Here is a 17,071-nt window from a genome sequence, read left to right as displayed (position 1 = left end):
TTCCCAATAACATCCCAGACACGTTCCCCTAGGGAAAGGAAAAAGAATAGCAAGAGGATAGACATGCAGCACAGAAGGGAAAAAATGTTACAAAGGCTGGGGCCCCGTGGTAGCCAAGCACGAACCTGCCAAAGAGTGGTGAGCCCCTGGGGAGGGGAGGCAGGGGTGGGGTGGGGGAGTGGAGATATGAATGCCAGAAAATTGATTGCTAAATGGAGAAACTTGAACATTTCTAACATATTCTTCTGTTGCAGTTCGACAGAGGAATGGCAGTAGCGGAGGCAGCCAAAAACATTTGGAAGGAGCATGGCAAGAAAATGGAATTCTCATTATAAGGACATTGGTGACTCTCCATGATCAGGAAGAGCTTCAGGGTTAAATGAAGACTATTTAAACACATTAATCCACAATAATCCATCGCAGTGTACTCAAGAACAGGCAACTGTTATCATTCCACAAAAAGCTTCGTTCCACCACCATACAGAATCCAGAAGCTAAACAGACCCAAAACGCAGTCATGAACCTTTTCTCCAAAAGGGTTATCCCTACAGAAGAGTCAGTCCTCTCCAGAGACCTTACCTTTGGCCCCACTTTCAAACTCAATCATGCTGGACGTGTTACAGACTTTCTCTCCTTCTCCCAGTCCCTACAGTGGAAACACTTTTTCGCCACCAACACTGCCAATCAGACTCAACCAAAGACTAATGTTGAACCCTGCCTGACACAGTTCACTCCTCCTTCCAACCATGATCCACCCCCATTGCCCACCAATCACCTACTGTTTACTTTCCTGAATTTCTTAAATTCAGAATCTTGCCTCACCATCATTCCCCAAATCCAATGCGAGCTAACTTTACATCTGCAGAGTGAACCGCAAATCATCACCTAAAATCTGATCCTAACCTTATAATCCCACCTGCTGACAAAGGCTCCACCACTGCTGTTTTGAACCAGAGGGACTACCCGATAGAAAGACTCCGCCAGCTGGCAGCTTCATTCACCTACAAACCACAGCACAGTGATCCCATTCCAGAAATCCAATACAATCTGCAGTCTCTCCTCAAACATTTAGGCCCACTCAGAACCTCTTCCCAGAGTCTCTCTCTCCTTACCCCTACCATCCCCCCACCCTCACTCCTATCTCCCACATGCTTTCTAAGTCCACAAACACTGTGGCTGCTTACTGTGTCCCCACTAACAGACACTCTGCTCTCATAGGCCAACACCTTCAGTTTATTACCCTCCTATGTAAAAGATACCGAACATTTCATCCACCAACACTCCACAGTTCCAGTTCCTTTACCACATAGCACCCTGCTCATCACCTCTGTTGCCACCACCCTCTATACTGACAACCCTAATGCCCACAGCCTAGCAACTATTAAACACTACCTTTCCCAATAACCGGCACATTACAAACCTACAGCCTGCTTCCTAGTCACCATGACCAACTACATCCTCACAATTACTTTTCCCTTGAAGGTATCCCCTACAAATAAATCTGGGGTATGGAAATGGGCAACCACATGGTGCCATCCTATGCCAATCTATTTATGGGCCATCTAGAGGAATCCTTCCTAACCACAGAGAATCCCTAACCCCTGATCCAGTTCAGATTCAATGACAACAACTTCATGATCTGGATTGAGGGTGAGGACACTATCCATTTTCCTCCAGAACTGGAACACCTTCTCCCCCATTCGCTTCACCTGATCCTCATCAACCCAACCAGCCACATTTTTCAATGTTGATCTCCACCTCAAAGATGGTTACAACAATAGCTCCATCCATATCGAACCTACAAACCACCAGCCGGACCTGCACTCCGACAGCTGCCACCTATTCCATATCAAAAAGTCACTTTCATACAGCCTAGCCACCCACGGCCACCGTACCTGTAGTGACGAGCGGTTCCTCTCGAAACATATCAATGGTCCCACTCAAGCCTTCACAGATCATAATTACTGTTCCAACCTAATAAAGAAACAGATCTCCCACGGCTTACCTCTCCAGTCACCCACCACCTACCAAAGTCCCACCACCCGTTACAGAGGAACATTCCTCTCATGACTCAGTACCAACCAGGACTGGAGCAACTGAATCACATTCTCTGCCAGTGTTTCGACTACGTGTCGTCATGTCCTGAAATGAAGAATGTCCTATCGACTATCCTCCCCACCATTCCCACAGTGGTATTCCACCCGCAGAACCCACACAATATCGACATAGAAGTTTTCTGGGTATTGTACCATGTCATAATGTAAAAAAACTACTGCTGCTTCTGCAGAAAAACCAACGTTTCAACCACAGTTGCAGCGGCCTTCTTCTGGGTCTAATCGTGCGTTCTAGCTATGCAGTGTCCTTTATATTTTGTTGTTACTGTTCACTGTGCATGCCATTACGTCAATTTTAAAAAGGTAGTTAGTTACATTGGTCACTTAAGGGAGAAGGAGAGGGAACTTTATTTTAATAGGTTACTGTGGTGGAGGGAGAACGTGACCACTGTTGTCTATTGGCTCTTGTGTTATGTACCACGATTGGTGGTCACCGTCGAATGAGAAGTTGGCTGCTGTTTACCAACTCTGGACATAGGCCGCGCGCCAGTAGTTACTCGCCGGTGGTGCTCGTGCCTCGTGTTGACAGTGCGGTCTGTTGGGCTCTGATTGCTGGCAGCCAAGATGGGGCAAGCCTGTCCATACTCCCTTTCATGTTATTAGCGTGTTTAAGAATTTCAATGGCCTCTCTGATTTTGCGTTACGTCATAATTGGCTGCTTGGCCAACACACAGGCTTCGCTGAATTTTATTTCTTTTCCACAGTCTTGCTGGTGTTCTGCCACTGCGGATTTGTTGTGTTGCCCTACACAAATATAGTGCTCGTGTTCCCGAATGCATGTTGCTATTAGCCTACTGGTCTCGCTGATGTATGCCTCTCCACATTCGCATTCCACACAATATCCTCATCCGTCCCTACCTATCCCCTGCTCCCAACTGCTTGCCTCATGGCTCATACCCCTGTAATAGACCTAGGTGCAAGACCTGTTCCATACACACCACCACCACCACCACCACCACCACCACCACCACCACCGACTACTCTAGTCCGATCACAAGCATCACCCTTCCCATCAAAGGCAGGGCTACCTGTGAAACAAGTCATGTGCTCTACAAGCTAAGCTGCAACCACTGGGCTTCATTCTATGTGAGCGTGACAACCAGCAAGCTGCCTGCCCACACAAATGGCAACTGACAAACTGTGGCCGAAAAACAGCTGGATCACCCACATGCTGAGCACGCTGTCCTACATAACATTCTTCATTTTAATGACTTCTTCAGAGCCTGTAACATCTGGATCCTTCCTACCAACATCGCTTTCCTGAATTGCACAGCTGGGAACTCTCCATAAAATACACTACTGACCATTAAAATTACTACACCAAGAAGAAATGCAGATGATAAACGGGTATTCATTGGACAAATATATTATACTAGAACTGACATGTGATTACATTTTCACACAATTTGATTGCATAGATCCTGAGAAATCAGTACCAGAACAACCACATCTAGCCGTAATAACGGCCTTGATACGCCTGGGCATTGAGTCAAACAGAGCTTGAATGGTGTGTACAGGTACAGCTGCCCATGCAGCTTCAACACGATACCACAGTTCATCAAGAGTAGTGACTGGTGTATTGTGACGAGCCAGTTGCTCGGCCACCATTGACCAGACATTTTAAATTGGTGAGAGACCTGGAGAATGTGTTGGCCAGAGTAGCAGTCAAACATTTTCTGTATCCGGAAAGGCCCATACAGGATCTGCAAGATGCGGTTGTGCAGTATCCTGCTGAAATGTAGGGTTTCGCAGGGATCGAATGAAGGGTAGAGCTGTAATGTCCACTGTTCGAAGTGCCGTCAATGCAAACCGAGACGTGTAACCAATGGCACCCCATACCATCACGCCGGGTGATACACCAGTATGGCGATGACGAATACTCACTTTCAATATGTGTTCACCGCGATGTCGCCGAACACAGATGCGACCATCACGATGCTGTAAACAGAACCTGGATTCGCACCCAGGTTTATCATTGAGTACACCATCACAGGCGCCCCTGTCTGTGATGCAGCGTCAAGGGTAACCGCAGCCATGGTCTCCGAGCTGATAGTCCATGCTGCTGCAAACGTCGTCAAACTGTTCGTGCAGATGGTTGCTGTCTTGCAAACGTCCCCATCTGTTGACTCAGGGATCGAGACGTGGCTGCACAATCCGTTACAGCCATGCGGATAAGATGTCTGTCACCTCGACTGCTAGTGATACGAGGCCATTGGGATCCAGCACGGCGTTCCGTATTACCCTCCTGAACCCACCAATGTGAGCAGCAATGTCGCGATATAATAAACTGCAATCACGTTAGGCTACAATTCAACCTTTATCAAAGTCAGAAACGAGATGGTACGCATTTCTCCTCCTTACACGAGGCATCACAACAACGTTTCACCAGGCAACGCCGGTCAATTGCTGTTAGTGTATGAGAAATCGGTTGGAAACTTTCCTCAGGTCAGCACGTTGTAGGTGTCTCCACCAGCGCCAACCTTGTTTGAATGCTCTGAAAAGCTAATCACTTACATATCACAGGATCTTCTTCCTGTCGGTAAAAATTTCTCGTCTGTAGCACGTCATCTTTGTGGTGTAGCAATTTTAATGGCCAGTAGTGTATATCCTACATTCTTGTAACCCTCGTGGCCTCAACCTCCATTAGTCATTGTCCTTTACCCACTTATACCCTTTCCTTTTATTCCACAAGTCTACCCAAAGTCTTTTAATCTATCCTTTTCATAACATTGCCTTCATTCCACCATTGTGCCATTCACATGCAGAGTGGAAGCTTCAAAAAGTAAGGTGTATGAGTACTGCATGCTCTATGCCAAAAATCACAAGAATCGGCGGGTAGTAATGTGTGTCTCTGCTTGCTCATCATCATTAATTGGCTTGTGATTAATACCGAATACCGACCGTTCCTATACTGCATCATCACTGGCGATGAGAAATGGTGTCTTTGTGCTAACACAAGGAAAACTACCTGAGCCCAAACTAAGGAACAACTTCCCATACAAAGACCTGCTTGCATCCACAAAAGATAATGTTACGTATCTGGCGGAAGAGAGTGTGGTGTACTACTAACTACTTCTCCAAGGTATAGCCATCACTACTGACATTTCCTATCAACAACCAAGACGTCTAGCAGACTGTGCGAAGTGATGCTGCTCCACAGTACTGCCCATCCACATTCTGCTAGATTGACAAAAAACATGATCTTACACCATCCGATTCCCACCTTTTCCACACACTATCAAACAGACTTCAAGGAACTTGTTTCCAGATGAAAATGCACCCTGAACACGGCTTGACGAGTTCTTCACCTTAAAACCACGTGATTTCTATACTTGTGGAATCGGAAAGTTACCCCTGAGTTGGCAGACTGTTGTAAATAGTGTAGGAGACTATATTACTGATGGCTACAGTCTTTGTTGTGTGTATCTATTGTGTTTATTAGACTTACAGAAAAATGCTACAAACTTATGCACCAACATATTAATGTGTCACTTTTTAGTCACTGAGTATGGTATGAAAAATCTAAATTCACACCATTTTTTCACACATTTTGCCATTTCAATGTTATGCTGTATTACAAACTTCAATAACACAACAGATTTAGTAACATGTGGCACCACAGTTGTCAAGAGGAAATGTGGTGCACACAGAGAAACACAGATAGGTTGACTATTAGAAAACATTGTGATCTGCAGAGAGTGGAGTTTTTTTTTATGCAGTTGACTTGCAAACACACAAAAAATGGCTACATGAGCTTTAAATTTGAGCAAGATTAATACTTTTCAGACATGTTCTTTTCTGTGTGTCACTCTGCCACACAGGCCGATCCACAGTCCTTCCATTGCACTCTGGGTCTCCCTTCTCTGCCCGCCAATCACATGGGTGTTCCTCCAACATTCTAGCTATGTAGCCAGCCCAACCACAAATAGACTGTTAGCTACTCCATGTTCCTGATTCTCCAATACAGGAAGTGTTTGCCAATAACAATTTTAACGTAGTCAATAAAATTTTTCTTGGTCTGTGACCACATGGTCAATGTGTAGAGCCTCTGAATTTTCACAACTATTGGAAACAGCCTTCCTCAGGTGTGGTTTCTCCTGCCGAATTAGAAAATGTTTGGTTCTTAATACTGGCAGAAGAGGCTGTTGTCGAGCTCTTACTGGCTGTTGAGGATGGCGTGGAGAGTATTAGATGTCCTTCACTGGTGTTTTCATTAGTTCTTGATTGGTGTTTGCTTTATTACTTGACTCTGGTGGAAACAGGCAGATGGGGAATGGGCGGCAGTTGTGATGTAATGCTGTTTACTTGCTGCCCGGTGCTGACTGAGGTGTGCCACTGCCCTGCGAACCAGTGGCCGCTGTGGTCTCCCACGAACCTGTGTGTTGCTTCACATGAGCTGCCTTCTGTAGTGCTTTATTCTGTTGCTGCTTCCAAACAGTCGGCTCGATACCTGCTCGGCGAAGAATTTTGAGCACACGTGCAAAGACCTCTTGGACATAAGTGTGATATTTTGTGCTTCCCTCTGGACTTTCCTTTTGCTTTCATCCTTTCCCGCCATAGCTTTATCTGTCACGTCTGTCCCATTGGCTCTCAAACTGGACCTCAAGTTTTGTAGTTCAGCCTTCAGATGTTCATCACTGATCCTGTGTGTTCTCTTGGTTAAAGTGTGCAGAGCGTATTTCTTCTGCATAGGATAATGTGAGGAGACCAGTAGGTACCTGTCCCTGGTGGTGGGCTTTCTATGTATTCTATGACTAAGTTTACCATAAGGCTTTTGGTAACTTTCAACCCATTCTTCTCTACCTTCAAATTGAATCTGATCCTGCTGTTCTGCCGATTGAGGTGTGGAAGTTCTGTAGCTCTTCTTCTCCACGTGACTGATATTGAAGGTGTCCAACATATTGGAACCTGCATTCTGGGTATTATGGTGCAGACTGGAGTGCTATTTCTTCAAATGCTCCCAATATATCTGGTGCAACAGGTGAGAGAGGGGAACCCATGGCTACACTATCTACCTGTTCATATAATTCCCCTTTCCACCTGAAGCCTTGCAGACAAACAAAAATTACGCGAAGCGAAGTGTAGTGTGAGGAGGGCTATGCGAGAGGCGTTCAATAAATTCGAAAGTAGAGTTCTGTGTGCTGACTTGGCAGAAAATCCTAAGAAATTTTGGTCTTATGTCAAAGTGGTAGGTGGATGAAAACAAAACGTCCAGACACTCTGTGATCAAAAAGGTACTGAAACAGAGGATGACAGACTAAAGGCCGAAATACTAAATGTCTTTTTCCAAAGCTGTTTCACAGAGGAAGACTGCACTGTAGTTCCTTCTCTAGATTGTCGCACAGATGACAAAATGGTAGATATCAAAATAGACGACAGAGGGATAGAAAAACAATTAGAATCGCTCAAAAGAGGAAATGCCGCTGGACCTGATAGGATACAAGTTCAATTTTACACAGAGTACACGATGGAACTTGCCCCCCTTCTTGCAGCGGTGTACCGTAGGTCTCTAGAAGAGCGCAGCATTCCAAAGGACTGGAAAAGGGCACAGGTCATCCCCGTTTTCAAGAAGGGACGTCGAACAGGTGTGCAGAACTATAGACCTATATCTCTAACGTCTATCAGTTGCAGAATTTTGGAACACATATTACGTTCAAGTATAATGACTTTTCTGGAGACTAGAAATCTACTCCGTAGGAATCGGCATGGGTTTCGAAAAAGACGGTCGTGTGAAACCCAGCTCGCGCTATTCGTCCACGAGACTCAGAGGGCCAGAGACCGGGTTCCCAGGTAGATGCCGTGTTTCTTGACTTCCGCAAGGCGTTCGATACAGTTCCCCACAGTCGTTTAATGAACAAAGTAAGAGCATATGGACTATCAGACCAATTGTGTGATCGGATTGAAGAGTTCCTAGATAACAGAAAGCAGTATGTCATTCTCAATAGAGAGAAGTCTTCCAAAGTAAGAGTGATTTCAGGTGTGCCGCAGTGGAGTGTCGTAGAACCGTTGCTATTCACAATATATATAAATGACCTTGTGGATGACATCGGAAGTTCACTGAGGCTTTTTGTGGATGATGCTGTAGTATATCGAAAGGTTGTAACAATGGAAAATTGTACTGAAATGCAGGAGGATCTGCAGCGAATTGACGTATGGTGCAGGGGATGGCAATTAAATCTCAATGTAGACAAGTGTGATGTGCTGCGAATACATAGAAAGACAGATCCCTTATCATTTAGCTACAAAATAGCAGGTCAGCAACTGGTAGCAGTTAATTCCATGATTTGTCTGGGAGTACGCATTAGGAGTGATTTAAAATGGAATGATCATATAAAGTTGATCGTTGGTAAAGCAGATGCCAGACAGAGTCATTGGAAGAATCCTAAGGAAATGCAATTCGAAAACAAAGGAAGTAGGTTACAGTATGCTTGTCCGCCCACTGCTTGAATACTGTTTGGCAGTGTGGGATCCGTACCAGATAGGGTTGATAGAAGAGATAGAGAAGATCCAACAGAGAGCTGCGCGCTTCATTACAGTATCATTTAGTAATAGCGAAAGCGTTACGGAGATGATAGATAAACTCCAGTGGAAGACTCTGCAGGAGAGATGCTCAGTAGCTCGGTACGGGCTTCTGTTAAAGTTTCGAGAACATACCTTCACCGAAGAGTCAAGGAGTATATCGCTCCCTCCTATGTATATCTCGCGAAGAGACCATGAGGATAAAATCAGAGAGATTAGAGCCCACACAGAAGCATACCGACAATCCTCCTTTCCACGAACAATACGAGACTGGAATAGAAGGGAGAACCGATAGAGGTGCTCAAGATACCCTCCGCCACACACCGTCAGGTGGCTTGCGGAGTATGGATGTAGATGTACATGTAGAAATAGACAGTCAAACAGTCGCGCACAAGCTTGCAGATATTGGGTGCCATGCATTGCTCTAAGACGTTCTCATTGTCTGACCCTGATGGACTCTTGAATGAAGACTTCATACCAAAGCTGACCAATAGGTCCCTAGCCGAGAAACACTTTTCTTCTAGAAGTGCTGCAAAAGGGTGGAGTCCTTAACATACAAATCTGTGAGGCTCACCAAATGTCAATGCTTTGGAGTCAGTCTTTTGCTAGACTGTAGACTGGTGAATTAATAATATTCACAATGGGCAATAAAGGCAAAGCTTCTTTGCAGACCTTCTGTACACCACATATCCTTGGTGTCTATGGAACTTGTGGGATGGGTCTTCTGACAATGCTGAAGTTCATTTTAGTTTGCTTTAGCAGTGCTTCCATTGATTTGATTTTCTTTCCCTTTGGATCCCCCTTCAGTTTTCTATAAATGGGTTCACTCAGAGGAGTTGAATACTTTCTTCTGCATAACATCTGCCAAAACTAACAATACTGTGTAGTCGTTCCAGTATACTGACTACTCATTTGTCTGGTTCGGTTACTTGCAAGATATGGCAATTTGCATCAGATCCTTGCACTAAGTTTGTTTTGTAACAAATTTGTGCCTCTAAGCTTACAGAAAGAAGGGGAGAAAACTCTGCTGTCCCACTGCTAAATACACACAGTTTTGATGGCAATATTCACACTTCACAAGAAATGTTAAATTCGAGTGTTCATCCAAGATCATCATCATTCCACCTTAAGCCCTGAGATTGAATGCATTTTTAGCAGCCAGTTTCTTGTGTATGATACCAGGGCCATGGTCTTTAATGTAGAACAGCTACTTAATTAAAAAGATATTCACAATACCAGAACATATATCCCAAAAGGATCTTTGAGCCTTGAGGCAGGTTGACAACGCCACGGGCATACCCAGCGAGGGGCAGGGGGGAGCAGCTGCCCCCCTCCCCCCCCCCCTCCCCTAGAAGATATTCGCAGTTTTCTACTAGTTTACTCTTTTATTTAATAAGAAATGCTGCATGTTTTCTCGGATTGTACAAGTCCATTCTTGTGTTTAAAATGTTTATTAAAAGCAGTTTTTCACTGGTTTACTGTTTTATTTAATAAGAAGTGCTGTATGTTGTCTCGAGTCCTTGTTTCCTGAGACTAGTATGACCTCCCCCCCCCCCCCCTCCCCCTGTTCAGATCCTGGGTTCGCCCTTGGACAACGCCCTTTTGTTTTTAAGTTTTTAAATTTGTTTGAAACTTTGCTGGCTTTCAGAGTACAAGATTTCTTGCCAAGAGCAAACCAAGATTTTTTTTTATTTTTTTTTTTTTGTGAAATCATAGTTGCCACATAGTAGTCTCTGTCCATCTGTTTAGCTAAGGAATATTGTTCAGGCAGAATGTTGAGAATTATTGAATGTCCAGTATTAGGTACAAATATTTTACACTTTCACCGGTGGTAATTTTGGAAACCATCACAGGGAAGTGACTGTCACCAACATTCCGCCTGAACTTTCACCATATCATAACATGAAAGTGCTGACAACATTTTCAGTAAACATGCACTCTACCAATAAAATTGAGCACCGCATGTAACAAATAATTGATAATTTTCCTACAAAATCGAATGAAAAATATTTCAGTCTGTCTGTCATATTGTACAACACGGTTGGCTTGAAAATGTACCCAAGATCATAACTACTATGATCAGTTGATGCGGCAGAGGTGTTGTTTGTAATGATCACTGCACCTTAAAAGTTAGGACTTTAACCCCAGGGTGACAGAAGGGTCGGGGGAAACACAAAGGGAATTGTACAATTCATACAACAGGAAAACAGCACACAGCAGCACACGTACAGTCACCCTTGTGCTGAAAACAACCTTCACTGTAAAACTAAACTGGAGAAAAAAACCACTACATTCAGTTATATACAACTAATAGAGCAGTACACACAAATGAAATAGCTTGTAGAAGATGCTCCATATTTTTAGGTGTGTACATTAATGGAAACTTGAATAAGTAATAGCTTGTTACTGAGCTCCTCAAATAATTAAGTTTTGAATCTAATATAAAATGATTTCTTTTGGACAACTCTTTCGATCCTACAAACGAATTTTCTTTAAAGAACTGGTAGGTGGTAGTCTACAAACAAACTAGGCTGTTATGTATATTACATGAACAGAGATAAAAAATGTTTGTTGCTGTTAGCACTAATCATGTATAAGCTACATATTGTGAGCACTGACACATTCCACAAAATGTTGATTAAAGAAATCATTCAAATTATCAATGGAATATGTACGCCTGTACAATAAAGTTAAATTAGAATGCCTTCATATGGACTTGCTCGCGAAATATTTAAGAAGTCATAGCTTTCACAGCGTCTGGTTTGTCCTCTACTGAACACTTCATTCACAGTGACACTCTTGATATACTGGTTTTGGAGCAGTTTTCTTTCAGTGCAATGTAATAACAGGTGTGAAATATATGCTATGTGATTTTCAGAAGCTACTTTCTAAGCACATATTTGTAAAATTTACTGAGCATAATTTTAATAAAGTAGGTATGGGTCAGCCAAAAAATGTCGAGAATGGCATGCAGGACGATACAAGCATTTCACTGCGTACGCTACTTAAAAGTCTACAATTCAAGCCACTTCGCCGCATTTTCTTGACACGCCAACAGTCGCAGTAGCATGCTTGCTAGTGACCATTCAAACTCCTGAGAAATACGGAAGCATCCGATCCCGCCCGTCTGCTTTGACCCATGACGTCACAAGTATGGCGGAAACGACCATAAACTACGATTCCAATATGGTGCAGATAAAGTCGTTACGTACACATTATCAGGACGAAAATACATTGAAAAACAAACACACACACTTTCCACAAAAAGCCTAATGACACTAATGGGACAAGTGTGGGAAATAGGGGGTTGTTGGTGTGGGGACAAACTAAATATAAACAAATTTAGACACCCACCCCCATAAAAAAACCACACAAAATGACGAAAAAACCAACATCACAAAACTCCCCAAATACCACTAAACACAATATCATCTGGAATCAGACACTTCCCTTCACCTATATAGTTCAATAGCATCTCCCATTCCCATAAATTGGGATCGAACACTTCCCTTGACCTATGTAGCTCAAAAACATATCCTGATACCAATACCAACATTCACAGCCACACATTGGGATCGAACATTTCCCTTGACCTATGTAAACAGCAGCTCCTGATCCCATAAACTGGGATCGAACACTTCCCTTGGCCTATGTAGCTCAAAAACATCTCCCGATACCAATACCAGCATTCACAGCCACACATTTCATTTCAATAAGAGACTTCCCTAGACTCCAACACACAACACACACACTGAAAACAAAACAATAAAAACTTACCACAAAAAAGTTCCGGCGCCACGAACTAGGTTGGCCACCACACACACACACACACACACACACACACACACACACACACACACACACACACAAAAACCATGAACAAAAACCAAATGCAACATAAAAAAATCCCAATCACACACTACAACTCAACAAAAACTTCAACAAAATAGATCCTCCACAACTAAAACACAAACCAACACACTCCCCCGCCCCCAAACCACCCTAACCAACCACTTTCGGCCTATATACTAACAGCCCTTAAAAGAACTGAAAAACACAACAGCCCTCAGGGACACTCTTCCGCCAACAGTACCCAACTAAATGAGACTGAAGGTTGGAAGAGCACCTCTTCCCCCTCCCAAGAACTGACTTAACAGCCCCCACATCTCCTCTATTGTATTTGAGCAAGCCCCCTTCTCATAATTTTTGAACTCTAAGCTATGGTTAATGACTAAATGATGGAATCTCCTCCCACCTAACCCTCTATATGAAGAAAACGCATCTGAAACTACAAACTACTGTGGACCCCAGTTCTGTGTACTCCTCAATTAACCCCACTAATTCCGTCTTGGACCTCTCCCACAATCCTGAACACACATTCAGAACACCCCCCCCCCCCCCCACACCCAGGGACCAACCACAGACTTACCCCTCCCATACTTCCTTCTCCCAAACTGCGACTCGTGCACCTCCACAACAACCCCATGCCCCCCCCCCCCCCCCGCTTACCCCTGTACTTAATGAACTCTGAACACACTTCACGGCAAAAATAAAACCAATCAAGTACATTCCTCTCTCTCACACCAGTCTCATGCGCGCAAAAACTGTGTGGAGATCTATAACAAAAATAATAAGTCACCAGTACAATCTCGCGCATGCCCAACCTAGACTTCCCGAACCAGGAACCGCGCCGTATAGAACGCCAAATGTCGTCTTTTGGACAGCGCCACATATGACCGTCCAAGGTCCGAGACGCCGGCACTTTTGCAAACTTCATTTCTTCGCCACGAATAGAGCATTACGGAATCTCGGCAATTAGACAGAAAAAGCTGCAAAAACTTGATCAGTTCCAAAGGAGTGTTCCCCATCACATCGCTCAGACGCGCACTGTTAATTTTATCCGTCATATCCATTCCTGAACAAAAACAACAACCGATTAATTTTACTAAAATTACCACACGACGTACAGCGAACAAAACTAAATTAACCTTCACACAAAACCACAAAATCGTTAACTCACTGAAACGAATTCCACTACAAACAATTTTGAACAATGAGCAAGAGCAAACTGAGCCCATTACACCACACAAACGAAAGCCCGGAACATACCACCAGAGGACCCAACAAACCATATCCGACGACATTTACAAACACGCCATACTGACAAACCAAACTCCGCGCCGTCATGACGTCACACACCACAACACCATTACGTCACGGGTCAAAGCCGCCGCGTGGGATCGAACGCTTCTGTCGACCCTTAGTTCTAATGTTACGAAACGAAAACCTTTGGCAACGGTAAATATCCATCACCAGTTATATTCATTAATACAAAGTTTTTGGATAAAACGTCCGGGCGAAACAGTAAACAAATCACTTCTTCTGCCATTCTGCCGTAAGTTTCTGGCAGTAACATTCGGATTATGATTTCCTTTTCAGTCAAAATTCTGATTCATAAGATAAAGAACTGATTTGCCACCTGAACTATCTTTTGTCTCGTCAACAACTGCACTCGAAGATTTGGTAACAGTCTTAGGTAAAACATGATGTTGTGGTCTTCAGTCCTGAGACTGGTTTGATGCAGTCCTTCATGCTATTCTATCCTCTGCGAGCTTCTTCACCTCCCAGTACCTACTGCAACCTACATCCTTTTGGATCTGCTTGGTTTATTCATCTCTTGGTCTCCCTCTAAGATTTTTACCCTCCACGCTGCCTTCCAATACTAAATTGGTGATCCCTTGATGCCTCAGAACATGTCCTACCAACCGATCCCTTGTAGTCAAGTTGTGCCACAAACTTCTCCCCAATCCTATTCAACACCTCATTAGTTATGTGATCTAACCATCTAATCTTCAGCATTCTTCTGTAGCACCGCATTTCGAAAGCTTCTATTCTCTTCTTGTCTAAACTATTTATCGTCCATGTTTCACTTCCATACATGGCTACACTCCATACAAATACTTTCACAAACGACTTCCTAACAAATAAATACTCGATGTTAACAAATTTCTCTTCCTCAGAAACGCTTCCCTTCCCATTGCCAGTCTACATTTTATATCCTCTCTTCTTCGACCATCATCAGTTATTTTGCTCCCCAAATAGCAAAACTCCTTTACTACTTTAAGTGTCTCATTTCCTAATCTAATACCCTGAACATCACCCGACTCAATTCGACTACATTCCATTATCCATAATGTCAGAAATAAAAAATAAACAATATTGATTGACGAAAATGGTTACATATGCACATGTAGAAATTCTAGTACCTCACATCCTGTCACGTCCGCCTCATTGCTGCTGCTAAACTACGAAGCAATCAACCGATTGTAGAGGTGTATTTCCTTATAGGCCTATTCTTCTGGTTTCCTCATTGCTGTCCATTGCACAACGTTGCTCTTGTGAGTCACGTCACTCCCGCTGACGTCTTCTACCACACTTTTCCATCCAGAGGAAAACTCAAGAACTTAACGTTGGGAATACGGTAAACGCCTAACAAATATGGATTGGATAAAAATTTATTCTGTGTTCTAAACACACTCGTGGCGACACAAAGACAACAAGTACCTTAAAATTCTAACATTTTCGCTACAGATCTGACTTCAACAACTTTTCCAAAGCTGTCAAATTGTTAACTGAACCAACAAAGGGCATGCAGAAGCTCAAAAACATTTAAGATATTTCTATTTGCAAATAATAATGCCACAATAGTCGCAATACTAATCCAATCGGTAAATACAAAACATAAAAACAACTTATCATCGTCGGTTTCACCATCAAACAACAAATAGATATTGACGAACTCAAGTTAACTCGAACTCCGCGGATTAGGGGTTATAATCTATGCTGACAGTTTCTAGTAAACATTTTGCCTATTTTAGATTTCGTATTAACCCCCGATTTCAGTCCGCAGATTCCTAACTATATTCCGATAATGGTATTTTCATTCTCAGGTTGCCACAAACTCACTCTTGCTTGGACTGAACTTACCAGTTTCTCGCGCTCTATATTTCGCGTGCGAGAACGTCGGTCAATTTGACCGAATAATTTCATCAATTGTCGTCCGAAGACGGTACGTTTGGGAGATAAGATCGGCTGTAGTGCGAGCGCGCCGTATTGAAAAGACTGGCCGTCGGCGGAATCCGAACGATAACGGAGCCACTGTGACCGGTATTACACTATCAAATTTCTTTGTCCAATATCTTTGTCAAAGAAATTTGATGGTGTAATAGGGAACTTTGTCAAATATCGTCAAATATTTGATCAAATCTACGGCCTAGCTGTAGATTTGATCTAAGAAGTCGCTTGTCTTCTGTTCACTGCAATGTGATGAGTTACAACGTGGAGCGCTAGCATCGCTGTAGCGTTCTGTCATCTGTTGTGTGTTTGTAAACATGGCCGGAAAATACAATTTGTGTGTGGCGTCTACCACAAAATTAATAGAGATGTATGAAGCTGATGAGGCGCTTTACAATGTGAGGCACCCTGAATATAAAAATGGATTATGAAGATTGGTGAGCTACAAAAATATTATTAGCCGTCACATACGGCCTGGGTGCACGGTTGACGACATTAAAAAGAAAATAAATGGCCTCTGCACAAGTTACTCTTACGAGAAAGCAAAAGTACGTATCGGCATATTTCTTCCTTTTTAGTAATGCAAGTAAAGTTTACATGACATACAAATGATAAGCGTTAATTTGTTCACTGCAGCAACATGAAGCATACGATAATGTTTACTTAACCTACAAGTAGTTTAGGCTACATTATTTTCGTTACTATTATTACAGATGCAGAAAATCAAAAGTGGAGCCAGTGCACAGATGGCGTACACTCCACAAGTGTACTGGTTCCACATGCTACAGTTCCTCGACCAGGCCACAGGGCGGGCGATAGTGTCTGTAATATCGAGAGCACAGAAAGTTGAAGTGAACATAGTACACCAACATTCGAATAAATGTTTGAGGTATGTACATTTGTTTACATTTTACATAACCAAATATGATTATCTCACCAGGGTACTTTACCAGCGCCATTTTAAAATGTCTTAAAATGCTCTCTTAACTGCTCTCCCGTGTAGTGGACGTCCAGAAGCAGCTTGGCAAGCTATTGGTTCCATTCACTGTAGGTCCTCAGCGCTTTGTGTCTCAAGATAAGTGCAGTCTCCTACTACGGCAGACACTGTTTCCTGACGAGTGTACAAGTGTTTTCTTCTCTCAGTTAACAAGTTCTGCAGTGTGCAGGCAGCCAGTGTAATTGTGATAACTTTTTCTGGAGGCAGATTAATGGTAGTAACAAATATCCTGAAATGACTTGCAAGAAGCCAAAGCTGCTCTCCACTAATCTTCTTCCTCATGACAGTCTGTAATTGAAAACCTTTTCTTCCTTTGTGATTCCTTTTAAGGGTTGTTGCTTCATAATGTTGTAACTCAGGGGAAAAG

General features: G+C 43.2%; 2 protein-coding genes across 2 annotated transcripts in view; one reads left to right on the top strand and one right to left on the bottom strand.

The window, feature by feature from the left end:
* The window catches only part of LOC126428213 (uncharacterized), a 129,495-nt gene extending 113,564 nt beyond the window's left edge, over nt 1-15,931 (bottom strand). The window contains exon 1 of the mRNA XM_050090129.1: nt 15,621-15,931. The gene's annotated coding sequence lies outside the window, so the exon portion shown is untranslated. The remainder of the gene's footprint in view (nt 1-15,620) is intronic.
* A 104-nt stretch (nt 15,932-16,035) lies between these two features.
* Nucleotides 16,036-17,071, top strand: part of LOC126428214 (uncharacterized) — a 28,075-nt gene continuing 27,039 nt past the window's right edge. The window contains exons 1-2 of the mRNA XM_050090130.1: nt 16,036-16,255; nt 16,421-16,596. Coding sequence (XP_049946087.1) covers nt 16,588-16,596 — 9 coding nt within the window. The 5' untranslated portion in view covers nt 16,036-16,255; nt 16,421-16,587. The remainder of the gene's footprint in view (nt 16,256-16,420; nt 16,597-17,071) is intronic.

Source organism: Schistocerca serialis, chromosome 12 (genome assembly GCF_023864345.2).
Source record: "Schistocerca serialis cubense isolate TAMUIC-IGC-003099 chromosome 12, iqSchSeri2.2, whole genome shotgun sequence".
NCBI classification, from domain to species: Eukaryota; Metazoa; Arthropoda; class Insecta; order Orthoptera; family Acrididae; genus Schistocerca; species Schistocerca serialis.
Note: the sequence above shows the minus strand (reverse complement) of the source record. Positions and strands in the feature narration are given on the sequence as shown.